General features: G+C 40.8%; 2 protein-coding genes across 2 annotated transcripts in view; one reads left to right on the top strand and one right to left on the bottom strand.

The window, feature by feature from the left end:
- The window catches only part of LOC139446114 (reelin-like), a 96,594-nt gene that overhangs the window by 52,814 nt on the left and 25,915 nt on the right, over positions 1–17,865 (top strand). The window contains exons 33-40 of the mRNA XM_071227393.1: positions 1,600–1,777; positions 9,784–9,983; positions 11,046–11,122; positions 12,120–12,282; positions 13,853–13,970; positions 14,891–15,111; positions 15,843–16,126; positions 17,234–17,387. Of these exons, the coding sequence (XP_071083494.1) occupies positions 1,600–1,777; positions 9,784–9,983; positions 11,046–11,122; positions 12,120–12,282; positions 13,853–13,970; positions 14,891–15,111; positions 15,843–16,126; positions 17,234–17,387 (1,395 nt within the window). The remainder of the gene's footprint in view (positions 1–1,599; positions 1,778–9,783; positions 9,984–11,045; positions 11,123–12,119; positions 12,283–13,852; positions 13,971–14,890; positions 15,112–15,842; positions 16,127–17,233; positions 17,388–17,865) is intronic.
- LOC139446112 (beta-1,3-galactosyltransferase 1-like) lies at positions 2,374–5,196 on the bottom strand. The gene is made up of 2 exons (XM_071227392.1): positions 5,056–5,196; positions 2,374–3,899 (listed from the first exon to the last, which is right to left on the bottom strand). Exon 2 carries the CDS (start codon positions 3,873–3,875, stop codon positions 2,658–2,660), a length of 1,218 nt encoding a protein of 405 aa, XP_071083493.1. The 5' UTR covers positions 3,876–3,899; positions 5,056–5,196; the 3' UTR covers positions 2,374–2,657.

Genomic DNA, 17,865 nt, shown 5'->3' with positions numbered 1-17,865 from the left:
CAATAAGGGGCTGTGTGTGTAAGTATATGCATCCTTGTATAGGGCGAGGACAACGTATACCTGGGCAGTGGCTGCCCCTGGCTGTGTTCCGGTCATGGCTACTGCAATAAGGGGCTCTGTGTGTAAGTATATGCATCCTTGTATAGGGCGAGGACACCGTATACCTGGGCAGTGGCTGCCCCTGGCTGTGTTCCGGCCATGGCTACTGCAATAAGGGGCTCTGTGTGTAAGTATATGCATCCTTGTATAGGGCGAGGACAACGTATATCTGGGCAGTGGCTGCCCCTGACTGTGTTCCGGCCATGGCTACTGCAATAAGGGGCTGTGTGTGTAAGTATATGCATCCTTGTATAGGGCGAGGACAACGTATACCTGGGCAGTGGCTGCCCCTGGCTGTGTTCCGGCCATGGCTACTGCAATAAGAGGCTGTGTGTGTAAGTATATGCATCCTTGTATAGGGCGTGGACAACGTATACCTGGGCAGTGGCTGCCCCTGGCTGCCCCTGGCTGTGTTCCGGCCATGGCTACTGCAATAAGGGGCTGTGTGTGTAAGTATATGCATCCTTGTATAGGGCGAGGACAACGTATACCTGGGCAGTGGCTGCCCCTGGCTGTGTTCCGGCCATGGCTACTGCAATAAGGGGCTGTGTGTGTAAGTATATGCATCCTTGTGGTCGGGAGAGGACAGTGTTGGCCCCTTATGGGTTATAAAGGTACCCTTCGAGAACTAAGGGTGAGGTGAGGACTTGCAAAGTTGTTCTCTCAACTGTTCCCTTTTCTGCTGATTGAGTACAGTCCTGTGTGCTATCCCCCTTAGAGCACAGCCATATACTCAAGCTCAGTGTTTTAAGTGAACTTTGAGTTTTCCATTCAAACCTACAACACAGGGGTCTGTGTACACATGCAGCTCGAGCTGAAAGTGAGTGAGTGAGTGAGTATGGTTGAGTATTGGGTGAGTGAGTATTCCAGCAATATCATGGCGGGGTACACCAGCAATGGGCTTCACACATTGTACCCATGTTGGGAATGGAAACTGGGTCTATGGCATGAAGAGCGACATTTTTATCACTGGGCTAACGCCCTGAGCTGATAGTGAAAAATTTGGTTGGTAGAAAAAAATAAAAGAACAAAAAATAAAATGCATTGTACAAGATTTTTGTTTTATTTGAATTGGTAAGGTGATGGAAGAAAATGATGGTTTATCATAGGAAAATCTGAGCTTCTAGACGAATAAAACCCCATGTTACCCCAAGTGATCCTGCTACAACTTATAATACCCTTGCTCTGTAATACTCCCATTTCAAGGTGATTTGAAACATTGTTTAGTAATTATTGATTCAATATGATATTTCATAGAGAATGAAATCTCACTTTTGTCTTTTGATGCATAGAGTGGAGCCCAGAGTTGGAATAGTGATAAAAGCTGATGTAAACAATACTCAATCACTCATCAAGTTTTGAGATTCTGTCAAAATTCATGTACCTTAGTCACCATGGTGATCACCCTGCACAAGGGGAATTATGTAGAATTGGACAGGTGAGAATATTTTAGAAAATGAAGATCCCTCTCTTTAACTGCCAATGCCTGTATGATTACAGGTGTGACGCTGGCTTCTCTGAACCCTTCTGTGTACCAACCAAGCCGTTACCCATGATGCTCCGCGATGACTTCAACACGGACACTGTTGATCAGTCCAAGTGGAGGGAGGTCTATGGTGGGGAGAACACAGATGTCTGTGGGAACATCGTCAGCGGTAATGCACTGACGTTCCATAAGGTAAGGATAGACACTTTGAATCCTTCCCTCCTTGTCTCTCGTGAGGACAGTCTGGTTCGGGACATGAAAACAGCAGATCAGGATCTTGAATTCAGCAGATCAAGACATGAATTCAGCAGATCAAGGGCATGAATTCAGATCAATGGCATGAATTTAGCAGATCAAGGGCATGAATTCAGCAGATCAGGGGCATGAATTCAGATCAATGGCATGAATTCAGCAGATCAAGGGCATGAATTCAGCAGATCAAGGGCATGAATTCAGATCAATGGCATGAATTCAGATCAATGGCATGAATTCAGCAGATAAAGGGCATGAATTCAGCAGATGAGGGGCATGAATTCAGCAGGTAAAGGGCATGAATTCAGCAGATGAGCATGAATCCAGCAGGTAAAGGGCATGAATTCAGCATGTAAAGGACATGAATTCAGCAGATCAAAGACATGAATTCAGCAGGTAAAGGGCATGAATTCAGCAAATGAGCATGAATTCAGCAGATGAGGGGCATAAATTCAGCAGATGAGGGGCATGAATTCAGCAGAACAAGGACATGAATTCAGCATATCAAGACTGACTACCAATCTAGATGACCCATTTCAACAATACAATGCAAACAATTATTTTTATTATTCATTCATTTCCAGTCAATACATTGCAAGGCATACTGATGCTAAGTCTGCAGTTGTATGCAAAAGAAATTTCTTTGCCTGTACATATAGTATTGTTTTTGTGAAAGTCAGGATGCAAGAGTAGGGATTACATTAGTTTATTTACGGTATGGTAATGGCAGACATCCATGTGAATTTAGAACAGGCTTCATTTGCACAAAATCAATCAACAAAACTTACTGTAAACAATCACTTAAACAGAGACATTTAATTTAAACTTTCAATTTTCTTTTACCCTTAAAAACTTTATGATACCTTTTCCACAGTTTTGACATTTTATTCTTACATTTCCCCGCCAAATGAAGAGCAGTGATTTTAACAATTTCCTTGCCAGTGAAGAGTCTTGGATGACAGTTTCCATGGATGACTTCGGTAGAACTGAGTCCAATCCCGGACACAAGTCTCAGCACGCCAGTTATGAACAAATCCTCAAGTGGGACGTAGCGTATTTTTTCTGATGCTGCAAGTATCCCTGTAGCAACGTCTGATGACATCACAATGGCATACCCATTACAGAAGCTCGGGAGAAAATCGACAGGATATGTTGCTCTTAGCTTTCGATTCTTCATTTTTTCAATAACAGCCTTCCCCGATCCTTCTCTGCAGCTCATGAAATGCTTCCGTTTGGATTTGCCTAAGATATTCTTGATAATACCAAATGGATGGATAAACACGTCGTCATCGATTTTAAGAATAAATTTTGCATGGCGACAGTATTTTTTCTTCCAGTGGAGTCCCATGATGTGTTTGAGGGCCAGGTTTTCTTCAAGGTCATCAAACCCTCCTTGAATGATGTCATTAAAGGTCGCAGCTTCTTTCTGAATGAGCTGCTGTAGTTTGGGATCACTAGCAAGTCCCATGCTAAATACGTAAACAATTCTTTTCTTCCATGATGATTGGATTTGACCAAAGGTTTTTCGGAAAGTCAACCTTTGTCTAAAATCATGTGGTTTCGAGTGAACAATGGTCAATAGAAACACAGGTTTCTTGTGACACTGAGATGGACTGAGGGTGTAGTTGAACTGATGCATATTTGCAAATGGGTGTCTGGCATCATTGTCCTTTAGTGCAAATGCTTTTATCAATTCAGTTTGTAGTTTTAAGTCATGATGGTTGAGTTGTACCTTCGCTTTTCTTCTGACCATATTGGCTTCACGACCTTTTGTTTCATTTTTGATTCGTTTCTTTTTTCGCTTTTTCTTGTTCATGGCAGCCTTAATATGATTCAGAAATTTGCTTCTTTTATCGTGATTTTTCTTTCTGTTATTCAAAGCCTTGAGGAATTTGGCTGATGGGTTGAAGTTTCTGTGCCGTAGAAGGCCACTTTGATTGTGGCTGGAATTGACACAGTACAATATCACCATGATGAATGCCCCAATCAGACACAGCACCGCGATGGTCTGCAGAGCTTTTACACGCAGGACAATCATCCTCGGGCCGTACAGGTTCTGCAACTGTTGATAAAAACATGCAGTCGGTGTTACAGTGAGTTAAGGAATGAGTGAGGAAAGTTTTACCATGCTTTGTACAGTATTTGTGTGATTTGGTGGAGTGGCACAGGTTGTGGACATTGTGGACACCCTAGCATGATGCTCACAAACCAAGGTGAGGTGAGGTGAGGTGAGGTGAGGTGAGGTGAGGTGAGGTGAAATGGGGTTTAACGTTGCATTCAACATTATTGCATTTATTGTGACTTGCATTTATCCCTTTAATGCCCAGAACAAGGCAGGGTAATGTCTTTAATGTCTTTTGGTTTGGCTGGGGATCAAACCACCGGCCATCACTCTCTGAGCAGATACTTTATCAGTGATGTGGCCCTGACAAACCAAGACTATAACTGGGTGGACAGGTAGCCTAGTGGTTAAAGCATTCACTTGTCACGCTGCAGACCCGGGTTCAATTCCTGATATGGGTACAATGTGTGAAGCCCATTTCTGGTGTCCCCTGCCATGATATTGCTGGAATATTGCTAAAAGCATCGTAAAACCAAACTCACTCACTCACTGGGTGGATTGTGATGCAGCAGGGTATCAAACCACTGACGTTTGCACTCTGAGCAGATGATCTATCCTCTAGAGTATGGAGTTGAGAGCCATATGGAGTTGAGAGTCATGTTTCCATCCAGGTGTTTTTAGGTTTGTCCGGATCATACCTAAGCTCATGGGTTTCACCTAAGTGGTAAAATTCTAAGACCTGCATTAAACCAACCACTCATTCATTCACTCACTCACTCATTCATTCACTCACTCACTCATTCATTCACTCACTCACTCACTCACTCACTCACTCACTCACTCACTCACTCACTCACTCACTCACTCACTCACTCACCCACCCAAACACCGACCCACCCAGCGACCCACCCACCGACCCACCCACTCACTCACTCACAAGCGATTAGGATTTGGATTTTCCAAATTAAAGTTCTAAAACTTTAGTGAAAAATGGCAAATTAGATATATTCATGAAATTTAGCTTTGTTCTATTTTTCAAGATAACCTGCTTCAATAAAATGTCTTGACATGTACTTAGTAATACAAATGAGACTATGACGCAAGTCAGAAAGATTCCTTGAAACAGAAACACAATGAATACAATAATAATACGTACCTTGCCTCCACTGTCAAAGACTATGATTGTCGTATGTCCTGAAAGTCTATAAAGGCTATATCAACTGTCTGTGTCCAAGCCTAATGACTACCTGTCTATAAATGCCTATATCGCCTACTTGTGTCCAGCCTTCTGTCTGTGAGGAATCTTGTTTGGGGTAAATAATTATTGATAAGCACACTCATTACAAGCAGACATCGATATACAATTATGCCTCAATCAATTACACATGTTTCCTTATAGATTAGTTTCATTGTAACTGAATAACTCTATTTTGCCTATACATGCAGTAGCACCTGTTAAAGTTGTTGAGTACTGATGTGATATGAATAACTCTGGCATCATGGACAATAGGGACCAGGGCAACAGCTGACGTTCACGCACCATGCTTTCTTTATTCTCACCTGTTGTCATTGTGATCATTTATTGACCATTTGTCTTCAGTTGACTGCTTGTTTCTTGTGTAGTATTTCTTGGCAGAAATGGACTGCATCAGGGCTCCAGATAATGTTTTGAGCCAATGAGTATTTACGCAGAATTTTTTATTCACAATGGGTATTGATAAGTTTTGGGGGGTTTTAAGTTCATTTTCACTCTCTTAGTTTCGGTCTACTGGGTATTTCTGCACCAAATGATAGATGACCAGATGATTTTGTTTGTTTGTTGTTTAACGCCGCACTCAGCTATATTCCAGCTAAATGACGGCGGTCTGTAAATAATCGAGTATGGACCAGACAATCCAGTGATTGATATCATGAGCATCGATCCACACAATTGGGATTGATGACATGTATCAACCAAGTCAGCGAGCCTGACCACCCGATCCCGTTAGTAGCCTCTTACGACAGACATAGTCGCCTTTCACAGCAAGCATGGGTCGCTGAAGACCTATTCTCCCCGGGATCTTCACGGGTCGACCAGATCGTGGAAACATGAATATGTGTATACACCTGAAACACAATGTCAGTGTCAGTGTCACCCTGGCAAGTGACTCAGTTCAAATGTGCCTCTGTTCACCCAGCAAGTAGATGTGAGGTGGATGTAAAAACCTTCTAGCGCCCCAAGGCAGCTTGGGTTGTATACTCCCCAGGGAGTTGAGAATGATAACTGGAATGCAAACTGATCCACTGGTCAGGGAACAAATAAAACTGCATTTGAGCTAGTATCTGATATCTGAGGTATATAAATGAGTTAACATTTAAAAAAAAATTCTGCTCAAAATTCCAATTCGGGTGACTTCTATTTTGTTGGTATGCTGGCCCAAGTGTGTAACATGTTGCATAAACTCGTCGTTTATTTCTTAAATAAAGATCTGTGAAGGAATACAAGTTGAACAGGACACTCTGGGTAGTTGTGCAGAATGTTGTAAGCCTATTTGGGGTTTTAATAAATATACAGCTTATCTGCATGTTTGTGTAAATGCTGTGGTTCATGGAAGCAATATATTTTTCTGAAGGCTAAGCACTTACTGTTTTTATCTGACATGATGCACTTTTTTAAACAGATATTGTATGACAGTTTCATGTTTGTACTTGTTTCTTGGATTAGTCTGCCATATTTTTTACAATTGTAAAAATTAATTAAAAATGATGTAATTGAAAGTATGTGCATTTTGAATATTTTTGTTTTATTGTAACTATTTTTTAAAGTTTTTTGGGATGGTGTTTTTTTCTCATCTTTACATCATTAAAGTAGGCTTATAGCCTGGGTTTTAGTTGGTTGTCTGTCCATCTTTCATCTCTATGTTAGCACTGAACTAAAAAATCTTCTACCAAACAACTGACAGGCCTCAAAGTTGCGACTAAATTGGTCGGCAATGCGACCTAAATTTTGATTTGTCTACTGTCTAAAATTCAGAGGTAGCCAAATAACTACCTTGAAAAATATCTTGTGGCGACTAAATTCTATTGCTACACATATGTAGACACAAAAATAAACGTGTCTGCTACTAATTATACCCGCAAATAATTCCTCCAAAGTCAACAATGAACGGAAATACATAAATATTAATGTAATTAGTATTTTATTTTAGTTGGTAGTTTATTGGATAAGCAAGGATATACCTATATAATCTAGTAACATAAACTGCATGATTGTTCAAGTCACAAATAACAAAACTCAAGTACAGTTTCCACTTATATACAATAAAAGATGATTTCAAATGCTTTTGGCTACCTTAACTATTGGCTCGACTTCTTAATTTTACCACTGGCTACCTTGAAAAAAAATACTTATAGACGTATATGGCTGCTTGGTAAAAATTTAAACTTTGAGGCCTGTATCATGGAACTGTTCTGGGTGAACAATACCTTCCAAATGACGTGCTGGTTTTCTTGGGGAATTAGTCAGCAAAGAGCCAGAGTCACAGGAGACTAATTACGATTTTATTTACAAGAACAATTAACAATTTACAGTATACTTAGAAAATAACTAAGGGTGCCACAGAGAGTCGGTACACACTCTGGGCTGTGGGAGAGAGGTCTGCTTGGTAAGAGAGTCAAACCCCTTCTCTCCTGTCTCAATCTCTCTGGACCAAGGCTTATATAGCCAAGGTCACCTGACATTTAGTAAGTAATAAATATAAATGTAAACAGTAAATCATCAGTGACATACTTGGACATCCTGTTCAGGATGGCAGACGGTCGATGTACACAAAAATGGGGATTAACAAATAGGATTAGCATCTAATAAATAACAGCAATTAAGTGTTTCAAGGCATATAGATGTCATGGCTCCAGGGTAATGAGCCTTTGCAATCAAATGTTCTTTAGACAATGGATGTCGTAAATCAGACGCTATGACACCTGACTGAAAGTATCAAGTATATGAACATTTCAGAGTACATGCTTACTTGATGAAGGAGTAAGCATACAATGCGAAACATGTTCCTGACAATAAAAAAAATTGACATCCTATTAATTTTCTCCCTTACTGAACATATCAATATGCTATTTCTATCAAATATTCTACATGTCCAACCTCAACAATGTAAAGTATTGATTTTTACATATTCAAAATGGCCTCCGCAGCTCCTTTCATATAAGAAATAAACAATTTGTTGCTGTGGTCTTTTGTACAATAAAACACTGCAGGGAGAATAAACCATGAGGGGTGCATTTATATAAATGATTCTTAATGTTGCTCTTTTAAATCCAAAATGACCTTCATTGGCCACTTTATGGGCAAACACATTTGGAATGTGATCAAATGTAACAAATGTTATATTTGGGATAACACATTGTTAGTAAAGTACAGATTCTCGTACTTTTGGGGTTGAGTTCCATCCGGGAATTCCAACCCACATTCTCGAAGGAGGTAACAAATCGCCAGCACACAAAGTCAGCGATCTAACCCAGTCAGCCACCCAGGTGGAACTCAACCCCCAAAAGTACCAGAAATTGTCCTTTACTAAGGAAGTACTAACCAAATATAACATTTGGTACATTTGGAATGTCAGTTAATTTCCAAGGCGGGCACAGTACCGGGTTGGTGTAGGATGAGTGTACAGTCAAGTCTCGTTAATCCTACATTGTCGGTTGCACATGATTGTGTCGGATTAACGAGTATGTCAGATTACGAAATTGAGTGATTTGTGATCGAAAATCGGACGTCTTCACGATAGATAATAATCGTGTGTACCTTGTAATAAAATCATTAAAAACAAAATATTTATATTGTTATGTTGTTTATTTATTCATTCCTTAATTCATAATTAATGACATTGCAAAAATAATAATAATTTTCCTATTTATACATAACGATAGAGACATTACTCACTGAATTTATCACATCAACCACACACGTTTCCTCTTGTAAATGCAAGTGCTACTGTCTTAACAACTTGCTTCATCTACTTAAAATAGTCTGTCTGTGTTTTCTGTTTCTCACATTTTGAAGGCACATTAATTCTCAGAGTCACCTGCTCGCTTGACGTCTAGGGCTTGTGGTTCTTCAGCATCAACATTGTCGAGGTGTAATTTCATTTGCTGTTTCTTATAATAAAGTATGCAGGTTCTGAAAACAGATGACCCTGTCCAAATTCATTTTGCAACCAGGCTGTCTCCAGTTGCATATTTAAGGGCAGAACGTGCTTACCGTATTCCATGTAATAAGCGCCCAGGGCGCTCTCAAAATTAGAAATAGAGGGCCCTTATAAGAATATTATTTTGGTGAAAACAAAAAGAGTTAAAAGATAAACTTCGTGGTTTATGCTGACAGACTGAAATGTTTATATACAATAGATATATTTTTCCAGAATTTGTTTGCCCATAGTTAAGGGTGCATATAACTCACGAGTGCGTATAATACGCGAATAAATAAGTCTTGTGTACATTGATCAATCGGAAGGGTTGCTATTTGGGTTTGTTCACTAGCCAATATATTAGCAAATATCGCCGTGGGCGCTTATTAGAGCGGGGCGCTTATAACGTCGGATACGGTAATCTCTTTGTGAACACCTGGTGTCATCACCGATTTTCAGCGATCCATTCACTTTTTTTTTTCCTACTATTTTGCCTTTTACGCCCAGTGGAACTGTTTTGGTACATAAATGAGACCAGGGGTTGAATTTTTTTTAAACTTGCCAAACAAATTTGTTTTCATCCTGTTATAATTTTCAATATTTTAATTGTAAACTGGCTGGCCGATTTCTCATGACCTCCTCAAATGTTTCATGTGTATCCTATGGACAATGTTTTCAATAATATGAATATACGTTTCTACTTACAGGGTCAACTGAGAATGGCTGTAACGAGAGATATAGATACGTCCATGCTCACCACTGCAGAATTCTACTTCCAATATGGCTGCCAAGGCAAGTCGTTTGATTGGCCAAGGACACACAGTGTTCTGCTACAGTATTCCACCAATGGTGGCATCACCTGGAAACTCCTGAAGGAACTACATTACCGCAATACAACTGGTGTCAGGTAATGAGGTCTCTTACAAATTTAAACTTCCCAATTTGAAGTCTTCGTTATCATGCTCCTGGCCTTGTTCAGAACTATGATACCTTTTTTAAAAATTATTTTTGAAATGTCAAAAAAATGTTTTTGTCAAGTTGGGAATAATTATCCAGACTTTTATTAAGTTTTTTTCTGCAGGTTATCGTACCCTGAAGGTGTGGATTGTTGCTCATAATATCAATCACTGTATGTCTGGTCCAGATTTGATTTTTTACAGACCGCTGTCATACAACTGAAATATTGCTCAGTAGGGAAAATAAACAACAGATACACAAACACTCCTGACTATCCCTGTGGGTATTCAGTAACAGAATATGTTCCAATACACCTGTGAAGATCCTGGTTAGAATAGGTCTTCAGCAACCCATGCTTGTTTAAGTGATGGCTATGTTTGTTGTGAGAAGCAACTAACCGGATCGGCTGGTCAGGCTTGCTGACTTGGTTGATGCATGTCATCGTATTCCAATTGTGTGGACCAGTGCTCATGATGTCAATGATTGGATTGTCTGGTCCAGACTTGATTATTTACAGACTGACATCTTATAGCTGAGTGCGGCATTAACAACAAACAAACAAAACATTCCAAAACTTGCTATACCTGGGATTGGTTGGTCAAGCTCTTTGACTTGCCTGTGTTATGTGACTGTACACTAACCACATAGAGTGTTGCTGATGTTATCAGTGATTGGTTTCCTTGGTGAGGACTTGTTATATTTACAGGCTGCGGCGCCTTGATATAGCTGGAGGGAAGGTCGGGTAGCCTAGTAGTTAAAGCGTTAGCTCGTCACACCGAAGACCTGGGTTCGATTCCTGACATGGGTACAATGTGTGAAGCCCATTTCTGGTGTCCCCCGCCGGAATATTGCTCTCACTCACTCACTCACTCACTCACTCACTCACTCACTCACTCACTCACTCACTCACTCACTCACGCAAGCACTCACTCACGCAAGCACTCACTCGATCACTCGATCACTCAATCACTCGATCACTCACTCACTCACTCACTTGATTCCTACCTTTCAGTTACTTCACCATATCACTTCCGATGGATGCCAAGATGAATGCAACCAGGTTTAGGTTTTGGCAGCCGGAGAATGCAGGTCAGATTTCATAGTCATCTTTTACAGTACCTACAGATGAAAGTAATCACTAAAGTGTTCCCTTAGTCTATACTTTATGATGTTCACTATATGAGTCATCCAACAAAACATTCAAGCCCCTTCTTTTATCCAAAATTGGATGAAATGTCTTAATATATTTATATCTTAACGTAGGCCTTTAACGTTTGTTGTCCTTATGTTGTGCACTGACATTCTTAAGTACACATTGTTCTCTCCTTCATATGGCATATTTCAGTTTCATATATTAGTAACATTAATATTACTTTATACACAATATTTGACTATAATTGTGTACTTTGTGACCTTCATATCAACTGATGTATTTTATGACTACATTATCACCCATAACAGTCTCTTGAAGCATAAGGATACACACATCCCCCCCCCCCCCCCCATCTTTATACTCTTCATGCACAGAAGAACAATTTTTGCAGCTAAACAATTATTCGAATTACTCTTCTGAATCAAATAAATATATTGAGTGCTTGTTCAGAAGAAGATGCTGCTATTTTGAATGTAGACCGCCAAACTCACATACATAAGAATAATTTTGATTGGTTGTTGATTTCAACTATTGAGCGAGATGTCACTTCCTATATGAAGCGGTCCAAGGTATTTCTTGGAATAGGAGAGATATGTTATGTACTGCAGTATGTCCTGATGTGATGCTGTCTGTGTTCCGGGGGCACGGTTGGCCCAGTCGTCTAAGTCATCGATTGCTGTGCAGAGTTGTGTCCCTTGGGCATGCCAGAAACCTATGATTGTGGGTTCGAATCCCGGTTCACCCCGATTATGTTTCTAGGTTTGTCAGCACCATACCCGTGCTCATGGGTTTCACCGAAGTGGTAAATATCTGAGACCTGCATCACCTCGGGCTTTCCTCCCACATTAAGCTGACACGCTGTGATATGACTGGAATACTGTTAAAAGTGGCATTAAACTAAACTCTCTTTCTCACTCACTGTCTGTGTTCCAGGTGAGATGCAGGCGACATGGTCGGTGGACAACCTGTTCATTGGCACAATGCCCATGAACCCAGGCTCCCTCTACGAGGACTTCGACAGTGGCCAAGTTGACCAAGAGGGCTGGATGTTTATAAACAATGGACGTGTTGGGGAATATTGTCAGTTCAATAAGGGGTAAGTGTGAGAACTTTTGAAAGAAGATTAAGAGATTTCTAGCTTTAGAATATTTAGTGTTTCTACTATAAGATTAATTACAGTGTAACACAGTGATGTGCTACAGTGTTCAGAATACAGGTCCCAGGTGGGTACAAGTTCCATGATGTTTTCGGTTCTGGTATTGGTATCTACGGACAACTCGTCATTAACTTTAACAGCAGGGTTATGACAATGTCCCATTGATACATTCTTTCTTCATTCAAACACTTTAGATACTACGTCAATAAGGTGATGGTAGCAGTAAAATATACCATTGTCAATAAGGTGATGGTAGCTGTAAAGATATACCATTGTCTGTAAGGTGATGGTAGCTGTAAAAGATACTACGTCAATAAGGTGATGGTAGCAGTAAAAGATACTACGTCAGTAAGGTGATGGTAGCAGTAAAAGATACTACGTCAGTAAGGTGATGGTAGCAGTAAAAGATACTACGTCAGTAAGGTGATGGTAGCAGTAAAAGATGCTACGTCAATAAGGTGATGGTAGCAGTAAAAGATACTATGTCAATAAGGTGATGGTAGCAGTAAAAGATACTAACTACGTCAGTAAGGTGATGGTAGCAGTAAAAGATACTACGTCAATAAGGTGATGGTAGCAGTAAAAGATACTACGTCAGTAAGGTGATGGTAGCAGTAAAAGATGCTACGTCAATAAGGTGATGGTAGCAGTAAAAGATACTATGTCAATAAGGTGATGGTAGCAGTAAAAGATACTACGTCAATAAGGTGATGGTAGCAGTAAAAGATACTAACTACGTCAGTAAGGTGATGGTAGCAGTAAAAGATACTACGTCAGTAAGGTGATGGTAGCAGTAAAAGATACTACGTCAGTAAGGTGATGGTAGCAGTAAACATATACCATTGTCAGTAAGGTGATGGTAGCAGTAAAGATATACCATTGTCAGTAAGGTGATGGTAGCAGTAAAAGATACCATTGTCAGTAAGGTGATGGAAGCAGTAAACATATACCATTGTCAGTAAGGTGATGGTAGCAGTAAAGATATATCATTGTATTAAGGTGATGGTAGCAGTAAACATATACCATTGTCAGTAAGGTGATGGTAGCAGTAAAGATATACCAACAGCAATAAGGTGATTATAGAAGACGGTAGGAAAGTCGGACATGCGCGATTGGGTGGATCAGTGGACCTGTTTGTGCAGTCTTGTCAGTCATTTCAAATTACAGCTCTACACCAGTAGGTGTTCGTCATTTTGGTCACATGTACTACAACTATATCCCGATAACACTGTACAACAATGCCATTTGAGCTGCATATATCTGTAGATTTAATCATACACCTAGGCCCTGGGTTTGTGGGTCTTAAATTTGTAAAGTGTAAAAAGTGTTACCTCTATGGGTCCCTGAGGTTAGCTGCTATAGTATTTGACATAGTGACCACTTCAATCAAGCAAGACCCCTTGACTTCCTGATTAGTTTGGAAGACTATGTATGAACTAAATACTGTACATATGTACTTACATTATTTATGATTGACTATTCCCATGGTTGATATGTTGAATCTCCCCAGGACAGATACATCAACATCGGGTGACTCCGCCCTTGTGTTCCGGAGGTCGACTGGGGGAGAGTTATCTGCTGTTACCCGTGACCTTGACATTGGACCTATGTCAGTTCTACAGTTTGATGTAAGTAACGTTCATTTTGTGCATTATTGCTTACTTTTAGAGGGTAATTTTGCAATAGTTTTATCACTAGTGTAATACTGTTGCAAATGTTCTACCACTATTGGGATACTATTGCAAAAGCTCTACCACTACCATAATACTTTTGCAAAAGTTTTACCACTATTGTCATACTGTTGAAAAAGGGTTACCACTATTGTAATACTGTTGCAAAAGGGTTACCACTATTCTAATACTGTTGCAAAAGTTTTACCACTATTGTAATACTGTTGCAAAAGTTTTACCACTATTGTAATACTGTTGCAAAAGTTTTACCACTATTGTAATACTCTTGCAAAAGGGTTACCACTATTGTAATACTCTTCCAAAGGGGTTACCACTATTGTAATACTCTTGCAAAAGTTTTACCACTATTGTAATACTCTTGCAAAAGGGTTACCACTATTGTAATACTCTTGCAAACGTTTTACCACTATTGTAATACTATTCCAAAAGGGTTACCATTATTGTAATACTCTTGCAAAAGTTTTACCACCATTGTAATATTATTCCAAAGGGGTTACCACTATTGCAATACTGTTGCAAAGAATTGCAATTATTTGAATGTATGTTTCCATGGTACAGATTTCCTGACATTATGTAAAACCATACTATAAATTATATTTCAGTTATATCATGACTAGTCAAATTGTGATGATGCCTACAAGCATGGGTTGATGTTGACAAACCTAGACACATAATCACAGTGATTTGTGGTGCCTTGGACAAGAGGTTGACCCATGTCCACTCGCGCTAATGAAATGGTATTTTTTTCCAAAATACGGAATCACCTAGAGGTGGGTTTCCGTTATGCTTAGGTGCGCACTACACTCAAGAAAATGTGGTAGTGTGTTGCAGTGACAGCGTGTTCTGTGTGTCTCCAGATTAATGTCGGCTGTGGTTCTGAGGCCACCAACAAGTACCCGGTCAGGCTGCAGTATTCTGCCGATCGAGGCAAAACGTGGGCCCCTGTTGTACCCAACTGTGCCGAGGTGTCAAGTGTCCGATGTTTCGACAGCACATTACCCCAGACGGTTTATTATGGCGGTACATCACCAAACTGGCGGCGAATTGTGGTGCCGCTCGATAACCTTCTAGTGTGTGGGTAAGTGTAGTAGCTTCCATTTGAAATGCTAGTCATAAGAGTGAGTGAGTGAGTTGGATTTAACGTCGCTTTGAACAGTATTTGAGTTATATCACGGCGTGTCAGGTTAATGTGGGAGGAAAGCCTGAAGTGATGCAGGTCTTGGATGTTTACCACTTCATGCTGAAAAACATAGAAATAAAAGTTGGGTGAACCGGGATTCAAACCCACCATATTAGGTTTCATGTGTGCCTTAGGGATGCAATTTTTGTCATAAGGGCCAACTAATTAGAATCATGACTAAGTTTTTGTTTGTTGTTGCACACAACAATATTCCAGCTATATGACGGTGGTCTGTAAATAATGGAGTCTGGACCAGACAAACCAGTGATTGACATCATGAGCATAAATCCACGCAATGGGGATCGATGACATGCATCAACCAACTCTGCGAGCCTGACCACCCGATCCCATTAGTCGCCTCTTACGACAAGCTGAGTCGCCTCTTACAGTTATTATGGGTTGCTGAAGACCTATTCTACCCCGGATCTTCATGGGTCTCATGACTAAGTGTGGCTAGACTGGCTGATAGCATCAACCTATTTTCAGCCAAATAGAACATGGAGAACTTCACATAAATATTATCAAGAATTGCGATACATCTAGGTATCGATACATGGCGTAGACATATCATGACTCCCCTACTGTAATGCAATCTGTGTGGAACTGATGTGTATATGACCATGTTTCAGGGCAATGAGATTCCGCTGGTACCAGGGGGCAGTGCCCGAATACGACTTTGCGCCCGAGTGGGCGATAGACAACGTGTACATCGGCATGGCCTGCATCGACCACTGTAACGGGCATGGGTTCTGCGTGAACGGCATGGTGTGCATGTGTGACGAGGGCTACTCGGGGGAGAGGTGTGTGGTGGACGGACACAAACCCACGTATCTGAAGGAGGACTTCAACCCGCCCAGTGTCTTCTCCCTGCTGCCCCTGAGAGGGGACGTGTCTCAGTCCACTGTCCTGGATGGTAGGCATCATATTTCTACCCTGAATTTAGGAGTAATTTATTCAGTGTTAGCTATACTTCTTCTCCAATGGTGTTTGTTATTTATTTATGTCCCAACAATGTACTCCAACCATTATACAGTACTGCTGCTCTTGCTTGTACTCTGAACATGGAATGGAAGGTGGAAAGTGCCAGTTATCCAATCTCATTAAAATCAGATCTTAGTTCTCGCTACCGCTAAACAAAGATCTGAGGACATTCCATTACGGGTCACGTCAGCACAACCTTTCATCCAACCAATCAGAGCGTCGCTTACCAGATCCTGAAAGTGACAGTTGGAATGTGTTTTCTAATCATGCAACCTCAAAATATTTAACAGAGGGTATTCCAAACGACAGTTACGGGTTTTATGATTATATCCATACAATCTAGGCCATCTATATGTAAGCCATTCAAGAATGTTGTTTTGGTCAGTTTTAAATTTTTTTAATCGAGAATATGTCAAAATATGTTTCGAAGCGTAGTCACCAGTTTGAAACTAGTGCCGTAAAGATTGAGATAGCTGCTTTCTGATTGGCAAATGTCGATTTCTTGTCAGTCATTTCATTGGTCGGTCAATGTTTGCGAAAAGTCGTTCTGACGTGACCCGTAATGGGATGTCCTCAGATCTTTGGTTAGCGATAGCGAGAACTAAGATTTGATTTCAATGAGATTGCCATTTGCCCGAATGGTTTACTTTATACACCTATGCTATTTATGGGACCAAAATACTTGACTGTGAACATTGTATGAAGTTAAATGAAATTATTTGGGGGATCTGATGTATTGAACCCATGAGCTGACGAATCTAGAAACATAATTGGGCGAACCAGGATTCGAACACACAATCATCGGTTACTGGCATATCCAAGGGGCGCAACTCTGCACAGCAAATTACTGACCTTAAATGACTGGGCCACCTATGTCCCCTTAATGGATTAAAGGAGGTGGCAATACTATATGTTTACTGGTATAGCATGAATATTCCGGAAACACTGACTTCAAATTATGAGATTTTGTAACGTGATGTTGAGGAGTAAATGCAACAACTCACTTTGTGAGAGTGTAAGTGTTTGTGTCCACCTCTAGCCAGCCAGCAACTGGACAGGGAGAGGTGGTCAGCATGGAGCGGAGGCAGACCCTCAGACCAGTGTGGGAGTCTCTTCACAGAACCCAGTCTGCACTATGGTAACACCGGCGACAGGGTGCTTGTTACCACGGAGATGGATCTCTCCCGAGTCAGGTCAGTACACAGTGATTGTTGGATTGTAACTATGGTAACACTGGCGACCTGTTGCTTGTTACTATGGAGATGGATCTCTCCCGAGTCAGGTCAGTACACTGTGATTGTTGGATTGTTACTATGGTAACACTGGTGACAGGGTGCTTGTTACCACAGAGATGGATCTCTCCCGAGTCAGGTCAGTACACAGTGATTGTTGGATTGTTACTAAGGTAACACTGGCGACAGGGTGCTTGTTACCACGGAGATGGATCTCTCCCGAGTCAGGTCAGTACACTGTGATTGTTGGATTGTTACTATGGTAACACTGGTGACAGGGTGCTTGTTACCACGGAGATGGATCTCTCCCGAGTCAGGTCAGTACACAGTGATTGTTGGATTGTTACTATGGTAACACTGGCGACAGGGTGCTTGTTACCATGGTAAAACCAGCGATAAGTTTGTTACCATGGTAAAACCAGCGATAGGATGCTTGTCC

The sequence above is a fragment of the Haliotis cracherodii genome, unplaced genomic scaffold (assembly GCF_022045235.1).
Source record: "Haliotis cracherodii isolate W230 unplaced genomic scaffold, xgHalCrac1.p SCAF_6, whole genome shotgun sequence".
NCBI classification, from domain to species: Eukaryota; Metazoa; Mollusca; class Gastropoda; order Lepetellida; family Haliotidae; genus Haliotis; species Haliotis cracherodii.
This window is presented reverse-complemented; position numbering and strand designations above follow the sequence as displayed.